Source organism: Hemitrygon akajei, chromosome 6 (genome assembly GCF_048418815.1).
Source record: "Hemitrygon akajei chromosome 6, sHemAka1.3, whole genome shotgun sequence".
NCBI lineage: Eukaryota > Metazoa > Chordata > Chondrichthyes > Myliobatiformes > Dasyatidae > Hemitrygon > Hemitrygon akajei.
Window position 1 is genome coordinate 64,585,458 of NC_133129.1, and position 24,997 is coordinate 64,610,454.

The following is a 24,997-nucleotide window of genomic DNA, read 5'->3' on the forward strand; positions in this document are numbered from 1 at the left end:
AAGAAGGAACAGATTCAAAATTTATGATGATAGGGAAGCTACAACCTTGATCAGAGTTAATCAGTTTAAAACAATTTACTGTATGTTTCAAATATGCGGTGATCAACTGCAATGTATTTGGTACAAATGTGGAAAGTGTACATAACTAATACAAATAGTTTCTAAGGCAAACATGAGGAAATCTGCAGATGCTGGAAATTCAAACAACACACACAAAATGTTGGTGGAACGCAGCAGGCCAGGTAGCATCTATAGGGAGAAGCACTATCGATGTTTCGGGCCGAGACCCTTTGTCAGGACTAACTGAAAGGAAAGATAGTAAGAGATTACTATCTCCCTACTATCTCTTACTATCTTTCCTTTCAGTTAGTCCTGACGAAAGGTCTCAGCCTGAAACGTCGACAGTGCTTCTCCCTATAGATGTAACCTGGCCTGCTGCCTTCCACCAGCATTTTGTGTGTGTTGCACTGTTTCTAACCAGACTGGAATCTTGTATGCATCCTAATGCCTATATTTTTTATATAAATTATGCATTTGAATTTGCATAACAAATGTACTTAAAAAGTTGAATTTATCCATGCATTGAATGAAAAAAAAGTGAAGTGTTCAATATTATTGAATTAGTGACTTAATTTCACCTCGATGTTTGATTGGTTTGCATTAAAGAAATGATACTACAAATTTTATCCTTTCCTTAACTTGCCTTTGGTGAATTAATAGGCTTGCTTCAGGCATTGATATCGAGCGAACAAGAATCTTTGTAACTTTGAAAAAGTTACAGCGTGAATGTTTTCCAAAATCCTAATATGTTTATTCTCTTCCTCCTTGCCAGTATTCCTTATGCAATGAGCCACTTATTGAGCTTTCCAATCCTGGTGCAAGCGGGTCCTTATTTTATGTCACAAGTGACGATGAATTCATCATCAAAACTGTGCAGCACAAGGAGGCAGAATTCTTGCAGAAACTGTTACCGGGGTACTATATGGTAAGCCAGCAATAAACAAAGGCTTTCTAAGCCTTGTACTGGTATCCCCTTTCATTAATCATTGTAGATAGTTGAGTATAGTGGAGAGTATGATCATTTGATACTTTGGGATTGAGAGATGTATAGATTGGTTGGGACAGGGGGAATGAGGCACAAGGTCGGTAGTTAGTAGCGGAGCGGACTTAAAGGGCATGTGACCTAATCCTGCAGTTTCTTACATTCTTTGTTCAATATTCTGTTAAAATGGTTGCATGTACTTTTAACAAGTCATGTAAAATATGATATTGGATTACGAAATTGTACTCTGTGATATTTTATGTTTTTGTGTACACTTGTGGAAACAGATTTAATAGTTTCAAAAGAGAAATGCTTAAAGAGATAATCAGATACTCGGGAAGGATGAGAGAGTTGGTTGTCAATCAGAGGGACAGGATTTCTCTTTGGAAGAGAGTGCTCAGAGTGAAGGTTTCAGTAACTTTCTAAACTATTTTATGGGCCTGTCGAGGTTAAACACAAAGAACTTGTAGCACATTTCTGTATTTTGGCTGATTTATTTTTCCTCGCAACCCCATTGCCCTGCCTTCTCCCCATAACCTTTAACACCTTTACTAATTAAGTACCTCTCAACCTCTGTTTTAAATATACCCAATAATTTGGCCTCCACAACCATCTGTGGCAATGTTTCACCTGATTCTCCACCCCCCCCCAATCGGCTAAACATATTCCTGGTCTCCTCTATCCTGATACTGTGCCTTCTGGTCCTAGGCTCTCCCACTATTGGAAATGCCATCTCAACATCCGCTCTACCCAAGCTTTTAAATATTTTGTAGGTTTCAATGAGAGAGACGTCATTCTTCCAAGCTCCAGTGAGTACGGGCCCAACCATCAAACTTCTCATGGGTTAATCCTTTCATTCTCAGGATCATTCTCATAAGCCTCCTCTGGACCTTCTTCAATGCCAGCACACCTTAGATATGGGGCCCAAAACTCCTCACAGTACTCCAAATGTGGTTTGAACATGCCTTGTAAAACCACAGCAGTACCTCCTTGCATCTATATTGCAGTCCTCTTAAAATGAATGCTAACATTGCATTTGCCTTCCTTACCACCTACTCAACCTAATAGTTTGCCTTTAACTCATCTAGCTCTTGTGTTCCTGAGTCCGTTTGTACTTCTGATTGCTAAATTCACATTCCATTTAGAAAATAGTCTATATCCTTATTCATGACCTTTCAGTTGACTTCCTGCTTCCTCAACACTACCTGCTCCTTCGCCTATCTTTGTATCATCTGCAAACTTGGCCAAACTTCGACATACTTCAACATGACTGTACTTTTTCCCCATAGATGCTGCCTGGCCTGCTGAGTTCCTCCAGCATTTTGCGTGTGCTGCAAGCAATTATCATAGCAGAACTGGCAAGTTTGATACAAAGAGAGCAAGTCCATTAGACCATAATACTGAGCAGAATTAGGCCATTTGGCCCATCGAGTCTGCTCAGCTATTTGATCATGGCTGATTTATTGCTGCCCTGGTCCCAATAGGTGATGTAGTCCAGGGTTTATGAGGTGCTGTCAGAGTAGCAGGGACTCAGACATCTTCTCTTCCTTACCTCAGCATCTCTTTCAGCACTTTAATGACGCCTTTGCAAGCAATCACAGAGAAGGCAATATCTGTCCTCTCCTTCCCTTTGCTTCTCACCAAGGAGTCTTTCCAGATGAAACAATCATTCACCTGCACTTATTGCAAACTTGTGTGCTCGATTTTTGTGTTCGTGATTCAGCCTCCTATATATTGGTTAAATTAAATGACATTAAGCAATCAGTTTAGTGTCAACAGAAGGGATAGGTGTAATTAGGCATCTTTAGTTTAATTGCTTTGGCATAAGATCATGGGCTTGAAGGGTGTGTTCCTGTGCTGTACTGTTCTATATTTATATGGAGTATCAGTGGTTTTGTCAAAGAGCTTCCTCTTGCCTACCCCTCTACTTCACTATTTTACTTCCACTCTGATCTCTCTGAATGTGGCTTACTTCATTGTTATAACAAGGCCCAGCATAAGTTGGAGGAGGAGCAGCTAGGCATGTTGCAGTCTTCCAATATTAATTTCTGCATCCTCTACTAACATTTTGTATCAGAGCTGGCCATTTCTTCTGTAACTCTTCCCTCTGTGACATTGCCTCCTGTTGGCACAGCCTGACCTGCTGGCAGGTCCCATAGCTCTGTTCTCCAACAGTTTACATTCTTTTGTCTGTACTATCGCCATTAAACAATTGACCACTATTTATTGCTACAGCAACCCTGGCCTCACCCCTTTTGAATATTCCTTTTACTGAATCTATCCCTTACTTCAAACCCCCTACCCCCACCCACACCTTCTCTGCCTCTCCTCTTTCCCAATTTTGATGAAGGTAGTTAATCTGAAACATTAACCCTATTTCTCTTTCCACAGATGCTATCTGTATTGAGAGTTTAATCGCTTTCGCTTTCATTTCTGATTTCACTGTCTGCAGTATTGTTTGATTTTCTTGTTTGATCATTTCATGACCTTGTTGAAAGTCATGAATGAATATATATAATGAAGGTATGTTGAATATATCACCTCGAGGCCAGGTCTACATTCTTCCTGCAGCCCAATAGAAGCCTTTTACTTTGCCACCCAACTTCTACTCAGTACAGAATGCCCACAATTGAAATTAATTATAATAATGGAAGCTGATGCAGTTTGGGAAGATTTCTCTGAAGCACGTGCTCAGATTATAGATGCACTAATCTGCCTTTCTGGCTGTGTGACAGAGTGCTTGATTAATTCATGAAAGGAAACACAATATCTTTGAGTAAACAGAAACAAGTATTTGGGGGGGGGGGTGGTAGAGATTGGGGGCAGGGTTAGAAAGCTGAAGGTGGAAGTGTGATTGACAACAGCTTCAACTTACTGAGACAAATCCAATTTCACATAATTTTGTGAGAAAACATGAAAGGATTTTGTTAGAATGATAATGTGTTGCTAAATGTCATGATTAATGTATAAGCTGTATTGATTTAATAATGAGTTCAATATCCACCGTTGTCCTACAAGTAGGAATTTACCCAAAAATAGTCACCAGGGCAGATGGTTCAAACTAATGTTTCTTCCATTTCTTTATGATTAGTCATAGTGTATAATGAATTTCATGTCAAATTTCCCATCCATAGTTTTGATCAAAATTGACTGCAGGATTCTCATTGATGGGCGGGTGTTTGCCATGTCTGCCTTTGACCATCATTGCATGGAACTGGGGGGGATTTAAGTATGGCCAGGCAGCACTTAGAAACTGATGTGCAACAAGTTTAATCTGAGATTTTTTTTCTCTCCCTTACAGAATTTAAACCAGAACCCAAGGACACTGTTGCCAAAGTTCTATGGATTATACTGCATGCAATCGGGAGGTACTAACATAAGAATTGTGGTTATGAACAATGTGCTGCCACGTTCTGTGCGGATGCATCAGAAGTATGATCTGAAAGGCTCAACGTATAAACGCAGAGCCTCAAGGAGAGAGAGGGAAAAAGATATACCCACATTCAAAGACTTGGACTTTATACAGGACATGCCAGATGGCCTCTTTTTTGATGCTGAAACCTACAATGCTTTGATAAAAACACTTCAGAGAGATTGCCGGGTAAGTGAAATGTTAATTTAATAATTGCTGTTGAACTTTTGAATGGATCGCAAAGGACATGGGTATACAGTGTTCTTAGCACAGATACTTGAAGCCCTGTTTAGACTTAATCGGATTACTGAGCTGCTCAGGGAAGGATGCATTGGAAACAATACAGCATTGTTACCTGAATCTCACTGGAATATTAAGATTTAAATATGAGGAGGAATCATAGAAATTAGCCTTGTGGACTGCAGAAAACTTCTCCCCATATTAGAGATAAGTCAAACTATAGGAAATAGATTTGGGGTAAAGGGAAAAAGATTTGGCGGGGACATAAGGGAGTCCACCTTCACCCAGAGAGTGACAAGAACCCACAATGTGCTCCATGAGTGTGGTTGAAGCTGGGCTACTGACACAATTCAAGCAGTGTCCAGATGAGCATTTGCATTGACTAGGCATTGAAGGCAATGGAACAAATGTTGGGAGATGGGATTCATATAAAAAGGTCCTTGTTTGTTGGTGTGAACACGTTGGGCCAAATGGACTGTTTCCATGCTGTTTGATTTCTATCACTATACAATCCCCTGGAGATTTAAAGTCCAAGGAGTACTTTGGCCAAAGTGTAGTCTCTATCCTATGTCAGAGGTGGCCCTGTGCGTTTGGCAAACTTGTTCCTATTGCACCAATTTATGAAACAAACTGCATCCCACCCATGCAAGATAAAAGCTCTACAATTTGATCGGAGTTTGGTTATGATATCAGTTTGAAAGATGTGATGGTGGCAAAGCACAGAAGAGGCTTAACATTTAAACACGTCTACAAAAAAGGTCCTTGAAATGCCACTTGTCCTATTGATAGTCTCTTTGAGTAGATATGGGTGTCGGGGTTGGTTTAAAAGGTAGGCGTATTACCATTACAGTATAGGATATGGCTTGCCAGCTCTGGGTGATTGTATTCCAGGAGGTTTCACCAGCCTACTTCTGCTCCTTTGTCTTGTGATCTTATGAGCTCTGGCTTCCCTGTCTTCATTTTAATAGTCACACTTCTGGTTGGCCATTACACTCATCTTTATGACACCTTGCCTTGCCTCCCTATCCGGTTGGAGATTGAATACTATTTGAATGATTCTCAACAGAGTTCATTTCTCTCTCTAACCCCCTTCCACACACTCACACAAGTCTGGGTTATTCTGTTCTGAGATATCAGCACTGAGAGAAAACTAAGAGGGAAGTAAGTCACAAGTAGAAATTCCTGTTCATCATGGGTCCTTGTTTGTATTCCTTCTGTATGTTTGGTTTCATTGACTACGATGAGCAGAGATGAGGACAACAGCAGCAGTTGGAATCAGCATGCACAAGTAGCCCTGTCAACCCAAGAGATAGCCCCACGTTATGTTTCAAATGAATTTAATTTACATTGATGCCCTGCAGATTAATCTATAAATTTTAGAGGATCAAAGATAATTGAGGAAATGGCAGGCTACAGGAAGTAAATGGGGAACTAGGATTGATGGGATATTGCTATAAGCTAGTCTAAGTTCAATAGGGTGAATGATCTCCTGTGTTGTGAAGAGGTATAAAAATAATTATGACAATAATACTTAGTTTTGATCCAACTTCTGTAATAAAGCAGAGAAGAGATAAAATCTGCTGCTTCAGTCTTTTAATTCAAGCAACTAATTTGTAATGTACACCATGTTTCTGAACATTTGATTTGCTCTTATTATTTGCCAGCTTAATTGTGAACAGGTAGATTTTAGTATGTGTAGGATATAGTTTGTGAGCATTTGGAGTAATGGGTTTGACAAAGATAACTTCTATTGAACAACACAAAGGCTGAAATTGTCTAACACTGCAAATAATACGAGAAGGTCCGGGAGGTTCGTGAGAATGATCACAGGAAAGAAAAAGTTAATGTTTGAGGAGCGTTTGATAGCTCTGGGCTTGTACTTGCTGGAGTTTAGAAGAATGAGGGGGTGGTGTCTCACTGAATATTGAAAGGCCCAGATAGAGTGGACATGGAGAGGATGTTTCCTATAGTAGAGAGTCTAGGAACAAAGGGCAAAGCTTTAGAATACAAGGACATCCCTTTAGAACAGATGAGAAGGAATTTCTTTAGCCATAGGGTGATGAATCTGTGGAATTCATTGCCTCAGACATCTGTGGAAGCAGTCATTGAGGATATTTACAGTGAGATTGTTATGTTCTTGCGTAGTTATGGAGAGAAGATAGAGAATGGGGTTGAGAGGGTAATAAATCAGCCATAATGAAATCATGGAGAAGACCTCTGGGTGGAATGACCTAATTTTGCACTTGTGTCTTATGGTCTAATAGATCGGTTCAGGTCTTGGATTTTGGGATTGGAGGTGGTGAAAGGGGAAAGCATAATATTTGCTATCTGTTTTCAAGTAATTGCCTTGAAAAAAATAGCTCAATAATAATCAGGTTGATGGTAAAATGTTTGATCATGGCCTACAAATGGTGGCATACATTTTAAATGTTTAACCAGAACACAGCATGGCTAAAAATTAACCCTCTGTCATAAACAGGCATCATTTGTGCTTGAACTCCTTATTGTGAAATTTTATTGACTTCATTGGATCTGAGTTTTGGAAACCAGTTTTAATGGAGGGCCATCACTATATTGTAAAGAATTTCTATCTCTTAAACTCCCTAAATAAGATTGTACAGCATTACTTTTGAGCAGCAGTCTCTGCTGAACCTTTAAATATTAAGAAACATGAAATGGAGGAGGAAGAATGGTGATAGGCTGCCCCTATATACAATAAAGGAAAGTGAAAGATACTTTTAAAAAAAAATTTTAATTGGAGGTAAGTTTCAAATAAATGCCAAGTAAAAATTGCCTATTGATTAGTTTCAACTGTTTGAAAAGATGGAGGAAGGTAAAGGTTTAAACTAGGATCAACAATGGGCTGTCCCCAGGTAACAAATAGAGTTAGTTTTCAAAGGCCCTTAATTCAATTTTGATCATAAGTTGGTTAATACACAACAATGATTTAAAATGGTAACCACAGTACTGTAATGAATGACAGCAAAAGCACGAGGCTAATGAGAAAGAACAATTTAAAGAGAGAGAGAAAACTAGTTCTGCCATATGTAGAAATGAATTCATGCATGTACATAAGACTTATGAATTTAATAATATTATGGGTGCTTGCTTGTACTGTAGGGGTGTCCATAAGCTGGATATTTGTAACCTGATGCCAGTTTATATATTAACTGGTAGATGATTCTTGTGGAAGATAAGACTGATAACCTTGGGCATGCGTTTGATAAGTTATGAGTAATATTTATGCCTCACAAGTTTGAGGAAAGTCGCTGACAGAACAAAATCAGGGTGATGCGGTAGCATAGTAGTCAATGCAACTCCATTACAGTTCCAGCAACCCAGGTTCAATTCCCGCAGCTGTCTTTAAGGAGTTTATGCATCCTCCCTGTCTCCACATGGGTTTCCTCCAGGTGCACTGTTTCCTCCCACGTTCAAAAGACATATGGATTAGTAGATTGATTGGTCAGGTGCATATAATTGAACAGCGTAGGCTTGTAGGGCTGGAAGGGTATGTTACTGTGCTGAATCTCAAAATAAAAATAAAAATCTAAACTTCCATTTAATAGTCAAAATAATAACCATTTAGTCTCCTATTATGAATATCCTGGGTGGCCACCCGTCTTTGAAATTTTTATGTTTTATTGTTTTACAACATCAAATCACAATGGATTTAATTTGGCTTTTTTGACACCGGTCAATGGAAAAGACTCTTTTCGTGTTAGTGAAAACTAATCTATACAAATTGGTCTAAACACAAAATAATTGATTGAATAATGACTCGCCCCCTTCAAGTCAGTATTTAGTAGATGTACCTTTGGCAGGAATTACAGCCTTGAGTCTGTGTGGATAGGTCTGTCTCAGCTTTGCACGTCTGGACACTGCAATTTTTCCTCAATCGTCTTTACAAAACTGCTCAAGCTTTGTTAGATTGCATGGGGATCGTGAGTGAACAGCCCTTTTCAAGTCCATTCACAAATTCTCAATTGGATTGAGGTCTCAATTCTGACTTGGCCACTCCAGGACCTGAACTTTATTGCTTTTAAACCATTCTTGTTTGGCTTTGGCTTTATGCTTAGGGTCATTGTCTTGCTGGAAAACAAATCTCCCAAGTTGCAGTTCTCTTGCAGACTGCATCAGGTTTTCCTCCAGGACGTCCCTGTATTTTGCAGCATTCATTTTACCCTCTACCCTCACAAGCCTTCCAGGGTCTGCTGCAGTGAAGCATCCCCACAGCATGATGTAGCCACCACCATGCTTCACGGTAGGGATGCTGTGTTTTTGATGATGTGCCGTGTTTGGCTTACGCTAAACAGTGTTTAGTCTCATGGCCAAAAAGCTCAATTTTGGTTTCAGTTGACTACAGAGTGTCCTGCATGCTGTCTGGCAAACTCTAGCCGAAATTTCATGCGAGTTTTTTTCAACAGTGGCTTTTTCTTTGCCACTCTTCCATAAAGTTGTGACTGGTGAAACACCCAGACAACAGTTGGATGTGCAGTCTCTCCCATCTCAGCCACTGAAGCTTGTAACTCCTCCAGGGTTGTCATAGGTCACTTGGTGGCCTCCCTCACTAGTCCCCTTCTTGCACAGTCACCCAGCTCTTGAGAATGGCCTGCTCTAGGCAGATATACAGCTGTGCCATATTCTTTCCACTTCTTGATGATTGACTTAACTGTACCCCAAGCAATATTCAGTGTCTTGGAAATTTTCTTGTATCCATTTCCTGACTTGTGTTTTTCAATAACCTTTTCGTGGAGTTCTTTGGGTGTTCTTTTGTCTTCAGGGTGTGGTTTTTGCCAGGATACTGACACAGCAGCAGCTGGACCTTCCAGATACAGGTGTATTTTTACTACAATCAATTGAAACACCTTCACTGCACACAGTGATCTCCATTTAACTAATTATGTGACTTCTAAAACCAATTGACTACACCAGTGATGATCTAGTCTGTCATATTAAAGGGGGTGAATACTTATGCAATCAATTATTTTGTGTTTTGTATTTGTAATTAATTTAGATCACTTTGTAGAGATACGTTTTCACTTTGACTTGAAAGAGTCTTTTTCTGTTGATCAATGTCAAAAAAGCCAAATTTAATCCACTGTGATACAGTGCTGTAAAAAATAAATAAAACTTGAAAACTTCCAAGGCAGGATGAATACTTTGTATAGGCACTGTATATATTGTCAGAAGAACAGATCATAGGGCTTGGCGTCCAGCTAAGAGATTCCACAAAGCTCTCCATAGACTACAGTAGAGTCAAGGGTTTCAAAGTACATATGTCACCATGTAGTACCCTGAGATTTATTTTCTTGCAGGCATTCACAGTAGATGCAAAGAAACACAATAGAATCAATTAAAAAGTACACACAAAAAGAAACAAATAACCCATGTGCAAAAAACAACAAATTGTGCGAAAAAGAAAATGGTAAAACAAATAACAAATAATAAATAATATCGAGAATATGAGTTGTATAGTCCTTGAAAATGAGTCCATAGGTTGTGGAATCAGGTTAGTATTGAGTAGAGTGAAGTTATCCACTCTGGTTCAGGAGCCTGATGGTCGAGAGGTAATAACTGTTCCTGAACCTGGTGGTGCAGGTACATCCTTAACACTTAAACATTATTTCATGTAGCATTGCCCATAGATCCAAATAGATCACTCTTGACTCACTTTTGATTCTTTCTGGACTTAAGTATTGAAAATATCAGCACCTGTCCCCTGTGGGTTTAATGCTTAGTAAGCATGCAGGCAATTTCTTATAGTCTTAACTGTAGAAACATAGAAATCTACAGCACATTGCAGGCCCTTCAGCCCACAATGTTGTGCTGACCATGTAACCTACCTAGACCCTATTGTATCCACCTCTACCACCTTAGCTGACAATGCACTCCACCCACCCACCACTCTCTGCGTGGAAAAACTCACCTCTGACATCCCCCTTGTACCTACTTCCAAGCACCTAAAAAAAAAAAGGCCCCCTCATGTTAGCCATTTCGATCAATGCCTCTCATCAAGTCGTCTTTCATCCCCCGTTGCTCCAAAAAGAAAAGGCCAAGTTCGCTCAACCTATTCTCATAAGGCATGTACTCCAATCCAGGTAAGATCCTTGTACATCTCCTCTGTACCCTCTCTATAGTATCCACAACTTTCCTGTAATGACGTGACCAGAACTGAACACATTACTCCAAGTCGGTTCTAACTAAGATCTTATATAGTTGTAACATTACCTTACGGCTCTTGAACTCAATCCCAAGGTTGATGAAGGCCAACACACCATACGCCTTCTTAACAACACTGTCAACCTACACAGCAGCTTTGAATGTCCTATGGACAATAGACCCCAAGATCTCGCTGATCCTCCACACTGCCAAGAGTCTTGCCATTAATATTCTGTTTTCAAATTTGACCTACCAAAATGAACCACTTCACACTTAAGTTATTTCACATTTGTCTTATCTTAATTTTATCTTGCTTCACAACTATCTCTATGTCCCATCATTCTTTCATTATGGTTTTGTGCATTTGCTCTCTTGCTTGCTCTTCACCAATTCTGTCTTGAACATTATTGCTTCCTGTTCTCTTTAAAAAATTAAAACTGTTAATGCTGGAAATCTGAAACAATGGGGGAATTCTGTAAATAGCATATCATTTGGCATGTATTAAGAGCGTGTAAAAACAAAACATTTTTAGTTCAATGAGTTAGCATTGGAGCTAGCCTGTTGTGATACAAACTGGGAAAACTGGTTATCAGAAATGATAGGACTTAGAGTGAAGTCTTGAGAGTTGCACAGTGAATGGTTGGCAGATAAAATGCTGTTCCTCAGGTTTATGTTAGAACAGTGAAGAAGGCCAAAGATGATATCAGAAAGGGATAGAATTACAGTGATAGGCATCAAAAAGTATCCTTGTGAACTGAACAAAGGTGCTTGGCAAAGTCAGTACCCCATATGTACTTGGTTTCAGTGGCATAGTGGAGACCACGTCATAAGCATCAAATGCCAGATTGGAAAAGCTACAAGTGAACTGCTGCTTCATCTAGAGGATGTTCAGATCCCTGGGTATATAAGATCCCTCTGACCTCCCTGTCTTTGACATCTCTTCCCATTCCACTAAAACCCAAAGTAAATTTGAGAAAGACCTTCTCGTCCATTAACTTAAACACGTTCCAGTTCTGGGGATTCAACATTGAATTCAATAATTTAGATAACTAGACCTTCCAGTTTCAAACAGGCATTGTTCAAATATAATGCAAGATCATTAACCTGTATTGTTAACTTTTTTTCCTTTACTCTAATTCTGTAGCCTACTGGTATTTCCAGTATTTCTATTTTATTTCAGTTTTCCAGTAACTGCTGTGTTTTGTATGTCACATTCCTATAATTTTTCTCTTTTTGGTCTCTATTCTCATTTAGTTCTTTCTATTTGTATCCCCTTTAGTCAGATGTGATACAATGAACAAGTCTTCAACGCACTGGGTCTGTCATCACCAATGACATCCTTAGTATTTTCTTTCCCTTCAGCTCCACAGATCTTTATTTGTTCTGTTTGTTCCCCTTTTCTCAACATGTTTTGTAATGTTTCCAATCTTGATGAAAGGTCATTAACCTGAAACATCTGTACTTCTCCCATTGTCCTGTCTCTCCCCTAGGCCCTCATCTTTATCCACATGTTTGTTTCCTTATGAGCACTAATTTATTTCATCTTATTCTTGAGTGGAAGTAAACTTGCTCACTTTATGAACTTATAAATTAGTGTTACTTCCACCTCCTCAACATTGCTCATTTTATTCCCCTACCTGGGCTCCCCTGCTGATTCATTCTTTTGTTTCTCTAGACTCGACTGCTCCAACATGCTCTTCGCCACTGCAGCTAATCCAAAACTCTGTTGTCCACACCTAACTTGCCCAAGTCGCACTAGTACATCACCCTTCAGATTCCCTTTCTGAAGTTTCCTGACTTCTTTCTCCTTTTATAATGTTTCCTAGAACTTGCCTGTTTGTCCAAATCTTTCATACTTTGTTCTAATTTCCTGAACAGCTCAATCTTGAATCTTTGTAATCCTTCCGAGAGCTTCTTTTCTATGTTAAAGTAGTTGTTGAAGTTAAAATATTATGTTAGATACCACACTATGTGACTGGCTCACCATTGCATCTTGGAGATTTAATGTTATTTTGTTTACAGTATAGGTGGGTTCAAACAAATGATGTCATTAACTTGTAAGTGAAAATCAAAGAAACTACAGATGCTGGAAGTCTAAAGTAAAACAGAATGTGTTGGAAATACTTAGCAGGTCAGCTGTATCAGTGTGAAAAGAAAGTTAATGTTTTAGGTTGATGGTCCTCTTCTGTTTTTATTTTAGATACCATTAACCCGGTGGTTTGGTATTGAGTGGCTAAATGCCAGTTAATGTGAAAACACTTTTGATTCCTAATATTTGGATGTTAACTGTTAACTTGTCATCAGGTTTTGGAAAGTTTCAAAATTATGGATTATAGCCTGTTGTTGGGAATCCATAACTTGGACATGGCTGACAGAGAGAAAGAAAACGAGGTGGAGAGCCTTCAGACTGCCCAAGACGGGAAGCGAGCAGTAGGACAGAAAGCATGGTATTCCACTGCCCTGGAATCCATACAGGGTGTTACAAAATCAGGAGAATCTGTTGGAACAGATGAAACGTAAGTCAAGTCAAAATTCTCTATTGTGGTTGGTCATTATTTGCTGAATTTAAATTAATTGCTGTGTTTTGAACTGATTTATAGGCTTGTGGTTGATTGTTTTACTTTCCATTAGAATGCACAGTAATGAGTGCAGTCCTACGATTAATTCATTGGAATAGTAATCTAATAAAATAGCTCACAGCATTTAACAAGTTTCTAAACAAGCAGAATTAGATTTATTACGATTGTCTTGTATGATCTGAAAGCTGTTGTTTGCAGCAGTTGTCCAATACAAAGACATAAAATTGCTATAAATAGTGCAAATAGAATAAGGAGGTATTGTTCATGTGTTCATAGATGGTTCAGAAATCTTATGGTGGAGGGGGAAGCTGTTTTTGAATCACTTAGTGTGGCTCTTGGAGCTCCTTTACCAACTCCTTGATGATAGTAATGAGAAGGCAGGTCTCTGATTGTGTGGGTCCTGATGCATTTTGCCACTTGAAGTTTCCTCAAATCACTGAAGTATAGAAGACTAAGGAGAAAGTGCTAGTAAAGATGCATACTTAGTCAGTATGGATGTGGTGGGCCAAAGAGTCTGTGCTTTCGATTGGAGTGTGTTGGAATGGGAGAGCCAATGGCCTTATGAATGATAGCGTTTGTGGAGGTGGACATTGGGTGAATGATGGGGAATGAGAGAGATGAATGCAAAGAAACACCAGTTAATAACATTGATGCAACATCTTTAACATTCTGTGCTGCATTCCAAGAATGTTGTTAAAGCAAATTTGACAACCATTTACAAAGATGAGGATGGGAACTGGAGTGATTGGGCTGAGGAAAGGGATGTTGGTTTACAAGTAGAAGTAGTCTATGGTGAAACTGTCAGGAAAGATGACCAGATGAGAGGGCAAAATTGCAGTCAGTGTGATGGGTTGCAGTGTAAAAGGGGGACAAAGTGGTGATAAATACAGGACTGCAGCTATTACATTTGAATGTAAAAATGATGTAGGTGATCTTGTAGTGCAGTTGGAGATTGGCAGGTTTCACAGAGTCATGGCTGAATGACAATTGTAGTTGGGAGCTTATTATCCAAAGATACAAAATCTATCAAAAGGACAGGCAGGTAGGCAGAGGAGGAGGAGGAGTGGCTCTGCTGGTTTAAAAAATGAACTGAAATCCTTAGAAAGAGGTGACATAAGATCAGAACATGTGGAATCCTTTTGAGAAGATTTAGGAAACTGCAAGGGTAAGAAGACACTGATGGGAGTTATTTACAAGCCTCCAAACAGTATCTAGGATATGGTCTACAAATTACAGCAGGAAATAGAAAAAAAATGTCAAAAAGGTAATGTTACGTTAGTCTTGGGAGATTTCAATATGCAGATAAATTAGGAAAATCAAGTTGATGTTGGATCCCAAGAGAGATAATTTGTGGAATGTTTCCGAGGTGGCATTTTGGATCAGCTTGTGGTTGAGCCCACTCAGGGATCAACATTTCTGGATTGGGTCTTGTGTAATTAAATTTGATTTAAGCAGCTAAGGGTAAAGGAACCCTTGAGCAACAGTGATCATGATATGATAGAATTCACCCTGCAATTTGAGAGGGAAAAGCTAAAGTCAGATGTATCAGTATTACAGTGGAGTAAAGGGAATTACGGAGACACGAGAGAGAAGCTGGCCAAAGTTGATTGGAAGGGGACACTAGCAGGGATGACAGCAGATTAGCAATGGCTGGAGTTTCTGGGAGCAATTCAGAAGGTGCAGGATAGATATATCTTAAAGAAGAAATAGTACTCTAAAGGCAAGTTGACACAACTATGGTTGACAAGGGAACTCAAAGCCTACATAAAAGCAAAAGAGAGGGCATATAATCGAGCAAAAATTAGGGGGAAGTTAAAAGATTGGGGAATTTTTAAAAACCAACAGGAAAGATACTAGCATGAATAGAGTAGTGGCTGATTGCAGAAGTCTAGAGTAGGAACAAAGGGATGTATTTTTGGATTCCCTGCCAATGACGAGTGGTGTTTCACAGGAGTCTGTGTTGGAATCAATTCTTCTTGCCTTGTATGTCAACGATTTAGATGATGAAATTGATGGCATTGTGGGCATGTTTGCAGATGATACGATGATAGGGGGAGGAGCAGGTAGTGTTGAGGAAGCAGAGAGTCTGTAGTAGGACTTAGACAGATTAGGAGAATGGACAAAGAAATGGCAGATGGAATACAGTGTCAGGAAGTGTATGGTTATGCACTTTGGAAGGAATAAAAGCCTAGATTATTTTCTAAATGGGAAGAAAATTCCAAAATCCAAAGTGCAAAGGCACTTGGGAGTCCTCATGCAGAATTCCCCAAAGGATAGTTTGCAGGTTGAATCAGTGATGAGGAAATTAAATGCAATATTAGCATTAGTTTCAGGAGGACAAGAATATAAAAGCAAGATGCAATGTTGAGGTCTGTATTAGGCACTGGTGAGGCCTCAGTTGGAGTATTGTGAGCAGTTTTGGGCCCCTATTTGTAAAAAGGATGTGCTGGCATTGGAGAGGGTTCAGAGGAGGTTCATGAGGATGATTCCAGAAATGAAAGGGTTATTGTATGAGCAGCAATTGAAGGCTCTGGGCCTGTACTAACTGGAATTTAGAAGAATGAGGGGGGATCTCATTGAAACCTATTGAATGTTGGAAGGCCTAGAGAGAGGGGATATGAAGAGAATGTGTCCTTTGTGTGAGTCTAGGACCAGAGGACGCAGGCTCAAAATAGAGGGACGTCCATTTTGAACAGAAATGAGGAGGATTTTCTTTAGCCAGAGTGTGGTGAATCTAGAATAACCACAGGGGGCTGTGAGGGCCAGTCACTGGGTGTATTTAAGGTGGTGGGTGATAGGTCCTTGATTAGTCAAGGCATGAAAGGTTATGGGGAGAAAGCAGCAGAATGGGGTTAAGAAGGAAATGATCAGTCATGCTGAAATAGTGGAGAAGCCTAATCTTGCTCCCACATCTTATGGTCTTTTATTACCATAGGTACCTAAAGGTTTTGTCATATTTGCAGTTTCACGGAACATCTCAAAGAACCAAAGAGAACAAAAGGCTTAGACAGGGGACACAAACAGCTTGGAGTCCTGATGCAGCTACAAGCATGGCTTTTGTGATTGACCAAACAACACATTTTGCTGTATGTTTCCATGTATATGTAATAAATAAATCTGAATCTTAAAATGGAAAAGTTGAATATCAACAGGACAGAAATGGAGGAGTGCTTGATGTTTAGAGCATTATAAGACTGGAGCAGATTACTGAGGTAGCACAACCTAGTGTTCACATTTATCCAACCAGAGGAGTTGTATGACCAATACTGCACTAAACATTTACTGTGGAAGATAAAGCTGAGAGCATGGCAGAGAGTGAAAATGGACAGTATGGATTTGGTGTAATATGGGTATTTCATGACTTGGGGTCAGGCTAGGTCTGTGAGCAAAGTGGTGATGTATGGGTGGGAAATAGTGCAATCTAGCACATGATAAGAGGAGTTTTGAATGAGCTGAAAAGTATAGAGGATAGATCAAGGGAAGCTCTCTAGAATGGTATCATGTTGCCAAGTCTAATGTAAGCAAGGGCATGAATTAAATTATGGACGATCTGAGCACGAAGTAGAAGGAGACTGTGGGGAAGTTGGTGGGTCAAGATAATGAATATTAATTTGTAATGTTAGGATTTCTAAAAAATGTATTGTTGGAAGAAATTAGAATGTTTCTTACGCTGTGCGGTAATTTCTGGAATACTGTCTGTGTTTAGAACATCAATCATCTTCAGAAATAAACTTATCCATATGTTCTGGTATATGTAGTGTGAGTCCAAGAATTGCTCAACTGAATCTTGAATTGCTAAGTATAAAACTTGTGTGTGAAAATTTAAATCTAGAATATTTAGTCAGGATTAATTGGGTTGGTCTAAGTGTGGGATTTAATTTCACGTCAGCCAAAGTTGAAAGATGGTGCCACTTTCTGCCAACTCCCCACCCAGCCCCACTTCATCTACAGTCAGTAGCCACTTTATTAGGTACACATAGACACCTGCTCTCATCAGCCAATCATGTGGCAGCAACACAATGCCTAATAGCATGCAGACGTGGTCAAGAGGTTCAGTTCTTGTTCAGACCAAACCTCAGAATGGGGAAGAAATATAATCTAAGTGACTTTGGCTATGGAATGATTATTGGTGCCAGACGGGGTGGTTTGAGTATCTCAAACTGCTGATCTCATGGGATTTTCATGCACATCAGTCTCTAGAGATTACAGAGAATGGTGTGAAAAACAAAGAACATCCAGTGAGCTGTAGTTCTCTGGGCATAAATGCCTTATTAATGAGAGGTCAGAGGGAATGGCTAGGCTGGTTGAAGCTGACAAGAAGGCATCAGAATCAGGTTTATTATCTCTAGCATGTGACATGAAATTTGCTAACTTAGCAGCAGCAGTTCAATGCAATGTATCTAATATAGAAAGAAAAATAAATAACTCAATTACAGTAAGTGTGTGTGTATATATGTGCTTTACTTTTCAAACTAAATTTCTTCAAACTCCTAATGAAATGTAGTCATTCTCTTGCTTCCTTTATAGCTGCATTGATAGGTTGGGGCCAGGTTAGATCCTCAGAGATCTCGACACCTCGTAACTCAAATGATCACATATTGCAACAGTAGTTTGCAGAAGGGCATCTCTGAATGCACAGCTCATTGAATTTTGAAGTGGATGGGCTACAACAACAGAAAATCACACCAAGTGATCCTGTACTTAATAAAGTGACTACTGAGCGTACATTTTCTCCTTCCACACGTGAACATTTTTAGCCACTTTTATTTTCTTACATCGTTATTCTTCATTTCTCTTTCCAGAATAGGCGGCATACCCGCCAAGAATAGTAAAGGTGAGCGCGTCCTCCTTTACATGGCGATCATCGATATTCTACAATCTTACAGGTATTGACTGTTTGAGTAGAATTACCTTTAATTTGAGCAAGTGTTCTTTTTTTCATACTGGCCCTTCACACTAACTAAAGATTCCAGATGGTGGCAACAGCACCTCTGCCATTGGAGGTTTAGTTTTGCTAGTGAATGCATGTTAAATATCATTCCTCTTTATCCACAATTAGCAGTAAAAATTTTAGACTGCCTTCAATTTTAAAATGTTTACATCCAAGTTCTTAAAATCACACATTGAAAAAGCAGTGGGATTGGGGAATGAAAAGTGCAACTGTGATGACAAAATAAATGGTTCTATTGAATTTACACCCCTCACCCTATATTAAATTATTAATGACACCACAACTCAGCTAGTAGAGTTGGAGCCTGATAGAATCAGTCCTGATTTCCATTGCTGTAGGTGTGGAGTTCTCGTATTCTCTCTGTCACCACATGGGTTTCCTCCAAGTACTCCACTTTATTGTCGCATCTGAAAGACACTGAGATTAGTGGGTCCATTAGCTAGTGTACTTTGTTCCTAGTCTGAGTGAGTGAATGAGTCTGGAGGGAATTTGATGGGGGCATGAGCAGAACAAAATGGGTTTGTGTAAATGTTGCTTGATATTTGGCAAAGACTCAATGGGCTGAATGTCCAGCTTCCATGCTGGAGGACAACAGTTGATCCTGTGAGTATGGAATCAGAATCAGGTTTATTATCACCGGCATGTGACGTTAACTTAGCAGCAGCAATGCAATGCAATATATAATCTAGCACAGAGAAAGAAATAATAATAATAATTAAAAAATAATAATAAACAAGTAAATCAATTACGGTATATGTAGATTGAAAAGATTTTCTAAAAGTGTAAAAACAGAAATACTGTATATTTAGAGAAAAGTGAGGTAGTATCCAAAGGTTCAATGTCCATTTAGGAATTTATTGGCAGAGGGGAAGAAGCTGTTCCTAAATCGCTGAGTGTGTGCCTTCAGGCTTCTGTACCCCCTACCTAATGGAGGGGTGAAGCAAAAGTTTCTCCCTCCATTCAGAAGAACCTCATTGCCAAAGAAAGATGGTGGGATTCTATGTATTAGCTTTCACCAAAATTAAATTTGCTGTCAGTATTGGGGTGAGGTAGAAGATGATGGCGAAGTTGGGGAGGATGGAATTGGTTAAGGCATGGGAACTAACAAAGCAGGCAAACTCCAATGTGTGAACAAATAAAATGAGATTGGTATTGGTATAAAATGAGATTGGGGTGCATGGGGGGAGGGATTTAACATTCTATTAAGAGAGGCTTGAGTGAGACTCTATTACTTGGGAGTTTAGGAAAATGAGGAATGACTTTAATCAAGCATTAGGGTGATTGACAGTTTAGATATTTGAGGCATTTCCACCAATAGGAGAATCAGAAACCTGGAGGGATAGCTGCAAAATACAGGGCTGGTCATTTAGAACTGAGTTGTGCAGAATTTTCTTCTCTCAGCATGATGGATTTCTAGAATACTTGGAGGATGATATTGGCTAAATTATTAGAAATATTTCAGGTGGAGGTAGATAAATATTTGAGAGAAGCAGTGGCAGTCAGTGGAGAAATGGACAGCAGAAGTCAGCATAGATGAGCCATGATCGTGTTGAATGATGAGGCAGGCTAGAGACCCTGGTGGTCTACACTTTTTTTATTTTCCTGTGTTATGCTAGCATGGAATTAGAGGGCCAAAGGGCTATGTCTCAATGAAATTGCTGATTATGTGCAGGTTTGAAGTTCTAACTGGCATTTATCTCTCAGCAAAGTAAAATATGAGAAAATTCAAATCTAGATAAATCAGTCAATAGGGAACAGGAATAGCACTGTAGTGTTTTCAGTAGTGTGGCAGGGACTGGTAGGAATCTGTACATCAACCATCCACCACAGCAGATTTAGTAGAAATGCTCCCTCATAGGCTGTTCAGTTAGATATTTTAGCTCTGAAGCTCTGTTGTAGCAAGACAGAGAACGTTCACATGGCTACAGTAGGGAGGGAGGCACTCCTGTGACCTTCAAGCACAGTGTTGACGGCCAAGAAAGGGAATCTTTACTGTAAAGATACAGTAAAATGAAATGCTGGAGGAACTCAGCAGGTCAGGCAGCATCCACAGGAAGGAATAAACAGTCAACATTTCAGACTGAGAACCTTCGTCAGGACTAGAAGGGAAGGGGGGTGAAGCCAGAATATGGGATGAGGCCAGATGTCTGGGACATGGAGGAGATGTGGGTAAGGGCAGACCCTTAACAGGGATCATCCTGTAATCTTAACAGGGATAGAGTTCTTCTCCTTACCTACCACCCATGAGGCTCCGCATCCAGCGCATCTCTGCAACTTCCACCATCTTCAATCGGATCCTACCACCAAACACATCTTTACCTCTTCCCCACCCGACCTCCCTCCCCATCTCCAGTTTCCACAGGGATTCTCTCTTCTGTGATTCCCTTGTCCATGCACCTCTCCCAAGTAATTTCCCTCTTGGCACTTATCTCTGCAAATGTGAGAAGTGCTACACCTGTCCATTCCCCTCCTCCTCCCTCACCTCCATTCAGGGCCCCAGTCCTTCCAGGTGAGGCAACACTTCACCTACAAATCTGATGGGGTCATCTGTATCCGGTGCTCCCAATGCAGCTTCCTCTACATTGGTAAGATCTGATGTAGATTGAGAGTTTGTTTTGTAACTTTGCAAAACAACAGGATTTCCCTGTGTCCATCCACTTTAATTCCAGTCCCATTCCCATTCCTTTGTGACAGCTTCTACTACCATGATGAGGCCACGCTCAGGTTGAATGAGTGACACCTCGTATTTCATCTGGGTAGCCTCCAACCTGATGGCACGAATATCCATTACTCTAACTTCTGGTAATTTTACCACCTCACCCTTCCCTCTTCTTCCATTCCCCATTCTGGCTTCCCACTTACCTCCTTCTCCTCCTCCTCACCTGCCTATCACCTGGTGCCTCTCCTCCTTCCTTTTCTCCAATGGGTCCCTCTCCTTTCCGAACAGATTCCTCCTTCGGCCTTTTACCTTTTTCACCTATCACCTCCCAGCCTCTTGCTTCATTTTCACCCACCCACCTAGCTTCATCTTTTGACTTAGATTGTACTCCTTCCCCTCCCCTCACCTTCTAATCTTTCCTCTTCCTTTCTAGTCTTGGTCCAAAACATCAACTGTTTATTCCCCTCCATAGATACTGCCTGATCTGCTGAGTTCCTGCAGCATTTTGTATGTGTTAATCTGGATTTCTAGCTTCTGCAGAATGCCTTGTTTTTATCTTTACTGTGTGGCTAGGTTTGCTGATCATGTCGCCAAGAGCTTTCTTCCTGGACTTTGCTATCCTCTTGATCATGAGCACAATAACTATGCATTGCTCATACTAATACATTATACTGTTTCAAAGTTAAATCTTCCCTACAATGTACAACATTATTTTTCAATGTGTGTCTTCAAATCACAATTGCAGTGTGTTAACATTTTCAAACACTGATATTTTCCTGCCCCAAAAGGTTCATCAAGAAACTGGAACACTCCTGGAAAGCCCTCGTCTACGATGGGGTAAGTATATATTTCATTTATCTTTGTAACTGAAAGAATGTGATTACTAAATGTACTTGGAGTAGTGCATGGGAATTGAGAAAGTATCCCAAAATACACAAGTTTTCATTACTCTGTCAAGTTGTCAAGAGATGTAATTCCAAGCAATATATGTACTCATTCCACAAGTGGGCCTGCGTATAATTGCATTATGTATAATTTACGGTGCCTACAAGACTGACTGGATCTTCGTTGCCATGATCCTCCTTCCTTTATTACTCAAGGCACTTCACTATATGCTTAGAGTAGTTTCTTACTCTCGTGTGATCATGTACCACAACCACTTCCTGTCGGAGCAAGTTCAACATTCTTGGAGCTCTTTGGCCAGTTAAGTTCCTATTGCCAAAATACTATTCATTAGTATTTAATTTATCAAGAGCTTGTGTGAAACATTGTTTCAATTTGGTGGTAGTGATGAAGTTGTTCTGGGAAGTCGAGATGTTTAATTTCAAGGTGGGATTATAGTAGGCTTCTTTAAACACTTGTATGTTCTTGCCATTTTTAATTTGCTCTCTTCGTGATAGTCACTTCTGAGGATAACAGTCTTGTTATCACTAGGCTATGGCATCCCTAACAAGCATAATAGCTTGTGAAGTTTATGATCAGTTCCTGCTATTTCCACAACCAGGTGGGCCAAGTGGAATAGTATTACATTCAGACATTATGTGTCAACTTTGCAAGCTTGAAAATTAGGTGGCCACTGGGAAATTGGACATGAATCTGGGTGCAGATAACTCAAGACCTGTTTATGAAAGATCTCCCAGACCATATTAGTCCCAGGTTTGAATTCTTTCTAGTCAAAACAGAAAAAAGTGATTGCTTATATAAAAAATACATTTGCTGAAGTCATAGGGGATGGTAAATGAACTTGAGCAATCGGAATTTTCACGTGTTCCAATTTATGACTGGCCCTCTGGGTTGTTCACAATTTACACCACAGGCAATGTGGTCTTCATTGATATTTGGAGCCGATCATCTTGGGTATTATCAGGCAATAAATGGTAGCTAACATTTTAATCCAACTTCATAACTCAAACAGGGCACATGGAGATCTGGGAATTAGCTCTCACCATCATCTTAAGAGGGAAAACATCTTTCTTGGGCCTTGGGGGGGGGGGGGTAACAATGTGAAATTGTGCAGATTCTGATTGTCAGTGGGTCAGGCAGCACCTATGGAGAGAGAAACAGAACGAATGCCCAATTATTACAATAGGCAACATTTAGATATTTGAGTTTTAAAGGTTATAAGCTGGAAGGGAGGGCAAAGGAAAACATTTGTCATAGGATCAAGAGCAGTGGCAATAAAATGATGCAAAGGGGTGATGGTGCAAACAAAAAGGGGGTGGTAATGGGACAAGGACAGATGTAGGAGGTCATTCTGGGGGAGGTGTAAATGAAGCAGAATCATTATCTGGGATTGCCAAAATAAAAATTGGAAAAGTGCATTATTTGTAATTGTTATATTCAATATTGAGTTTGAGAGGCTGTTTGGTCAATGGCCAGCTGCTGTTCCTGGAGTATTATTTTGAACATACCTAAACAATGCTGGAGAAAGAGGATGTTGGGATAAAGGGAGCAGAGAATTCAAGTGACAAGCCCTAAGTCCTTTGCGTCATTTTTACAATCACAAGACACTGCTGTATATTAAGAACATAAAGTACTGCTGGACTGTCCCATTAGTGAGCTGCTGAATAGTGGAGGGGCTGGACTTGTCATGTGCCACATTGTCATCTGCAACAGGAAAGCTTTGAAGTTGGTACGCAAAGGCAGTGCACAGACTAACAAACAGTGCAAATGATTGTCTTGGACATTTTTTCTTGCGGCCACAAGACCCTGTTGAACATTGGTAATGTAGAGTACTGCAAGTCCAGTTCATTTGCAAGATTGAAGGCAGGGCAGCTGCATGGCCTCGGTTATTGCGTGGATCAAGCCCCCATGCCATGGGGTCACCTAATGCAGCCGCCCAGGGAAGGAGACGCCAGAGGTGGTGTTGCACAGGTGGCATCCATGCTGGATTGGGGCTGGCCCCTCCCATCAGTGCTGCCCTCCAGAGTTCCCTCGAGGGAAGACCAGCTGGACTGCGTTCATCTGTGGCTGCACCAGCGCATGATGATCGGACTGTTGGGGGCTCGTTCTTGCTGACATCCCATGCGCCATCAATCTGCAGGACATGACACTCAGGGACTTGAGCTGTTGTTTTATGTGATTGTATGTTTACTGCTATCGTAATTATGTGTGCTTTTTGTGCCTTGTGCCGTGTATGATTATTGGTACTGTGCTTGGGACCTGGAAGAACACTGTTTTGTTTGGGTATTCATGTGTAATTGAATGATAATTAAACTTGAACCCAGTATATATCATATGATAATGCAATTCATACAGTCTGACAACATATATGATATGATGGACTCTTAGCCTCACAGTCTACATTGTTAAGATCATACACTTTATCGTTTACCTGCACTGCATTTTTTCAGTAGCTTTTACACTTTATTCTGCATTGTTATACTTTATCCTACCTCAATGATTGGATGTGTATGAACAGCAAGCTAGACAAGTTTTTTTCATTGTTTCTTAGTACATGTGACAATAAACCTATACCAATACCAATTTATTGATGCAACATAAGGATGTCATTAAAACTATTCCTAGCATTATGTCTCCCAAAACTCTAACAATAGATTTGGGAAATAGGATGGTCATTCAGATATGAACATTCATTGAAGAGGCAACATTTTAGCACAGAATAGTATTTTTTTTAAAAAACCCACAAAATAACATTTATGTCACACTGTCCAGTGTAGACCACAAGAAAAGGGCCATAAAACATCTCAAGCTTGCTCTGCCATTCAGTGAAATCATGGTTGAATTTCCTGCCTCAACTTCATTTCCCCACAGATTAATTTTTTAATGATCACTTGGTGCCCAAGAATAATAACCTTAATCGTGTCCATCCAGAGCCATTCTGAGATAGGTAACATTGAAGATTTGCAACTATAAATATTTGAATTATAGGCCTCTACAGGATAGGAACAGGCCACTTGGCCCAATTTGTCCATGCCAACCCAGGTTTCTATCT

The 24,997-nt window shown here is 40.0% G+C and overlaps 1 protein-coding gene across 11 annotated transcripts in view; it reads left to right on the top strand.

Annotated features, from left to right (window-relative positions):
• pip5k1ba (phosphatidylinositol-4-phosphate 5-kinase, type I, beta a) overlaps nt 1-24,997 on the top strand; it is a 157,555-nt gene that overhangs the window by 96,856 nt on the left and 35,702 nt on the right. For all 11 annotated transcript variants that reach the window (XM_073048497.1, XM_073048488.1, XM_073048486.1 and 8 more), the window contains 5 exons: nt 833-985; nt 4,344-4,643; nt 13,158-13,369; nt 18,235-18,318; nt 21,831-21,879. In XM_073048497.1, the coding sequence (XP_072904598.1) occupies nt 833-985; nt 4,344-4,643; nt 13,158-13,369; nt 18,235-18,318; nt 21,831-21,879 (798 nt within the window). The remainder of the gene's footprint in view (nt 1-832; nt 986-4,343; nt 4,644-13,157; nt 13,370-18,234; nt 18,319-21,830; nt 21,880-24,997) is intronic.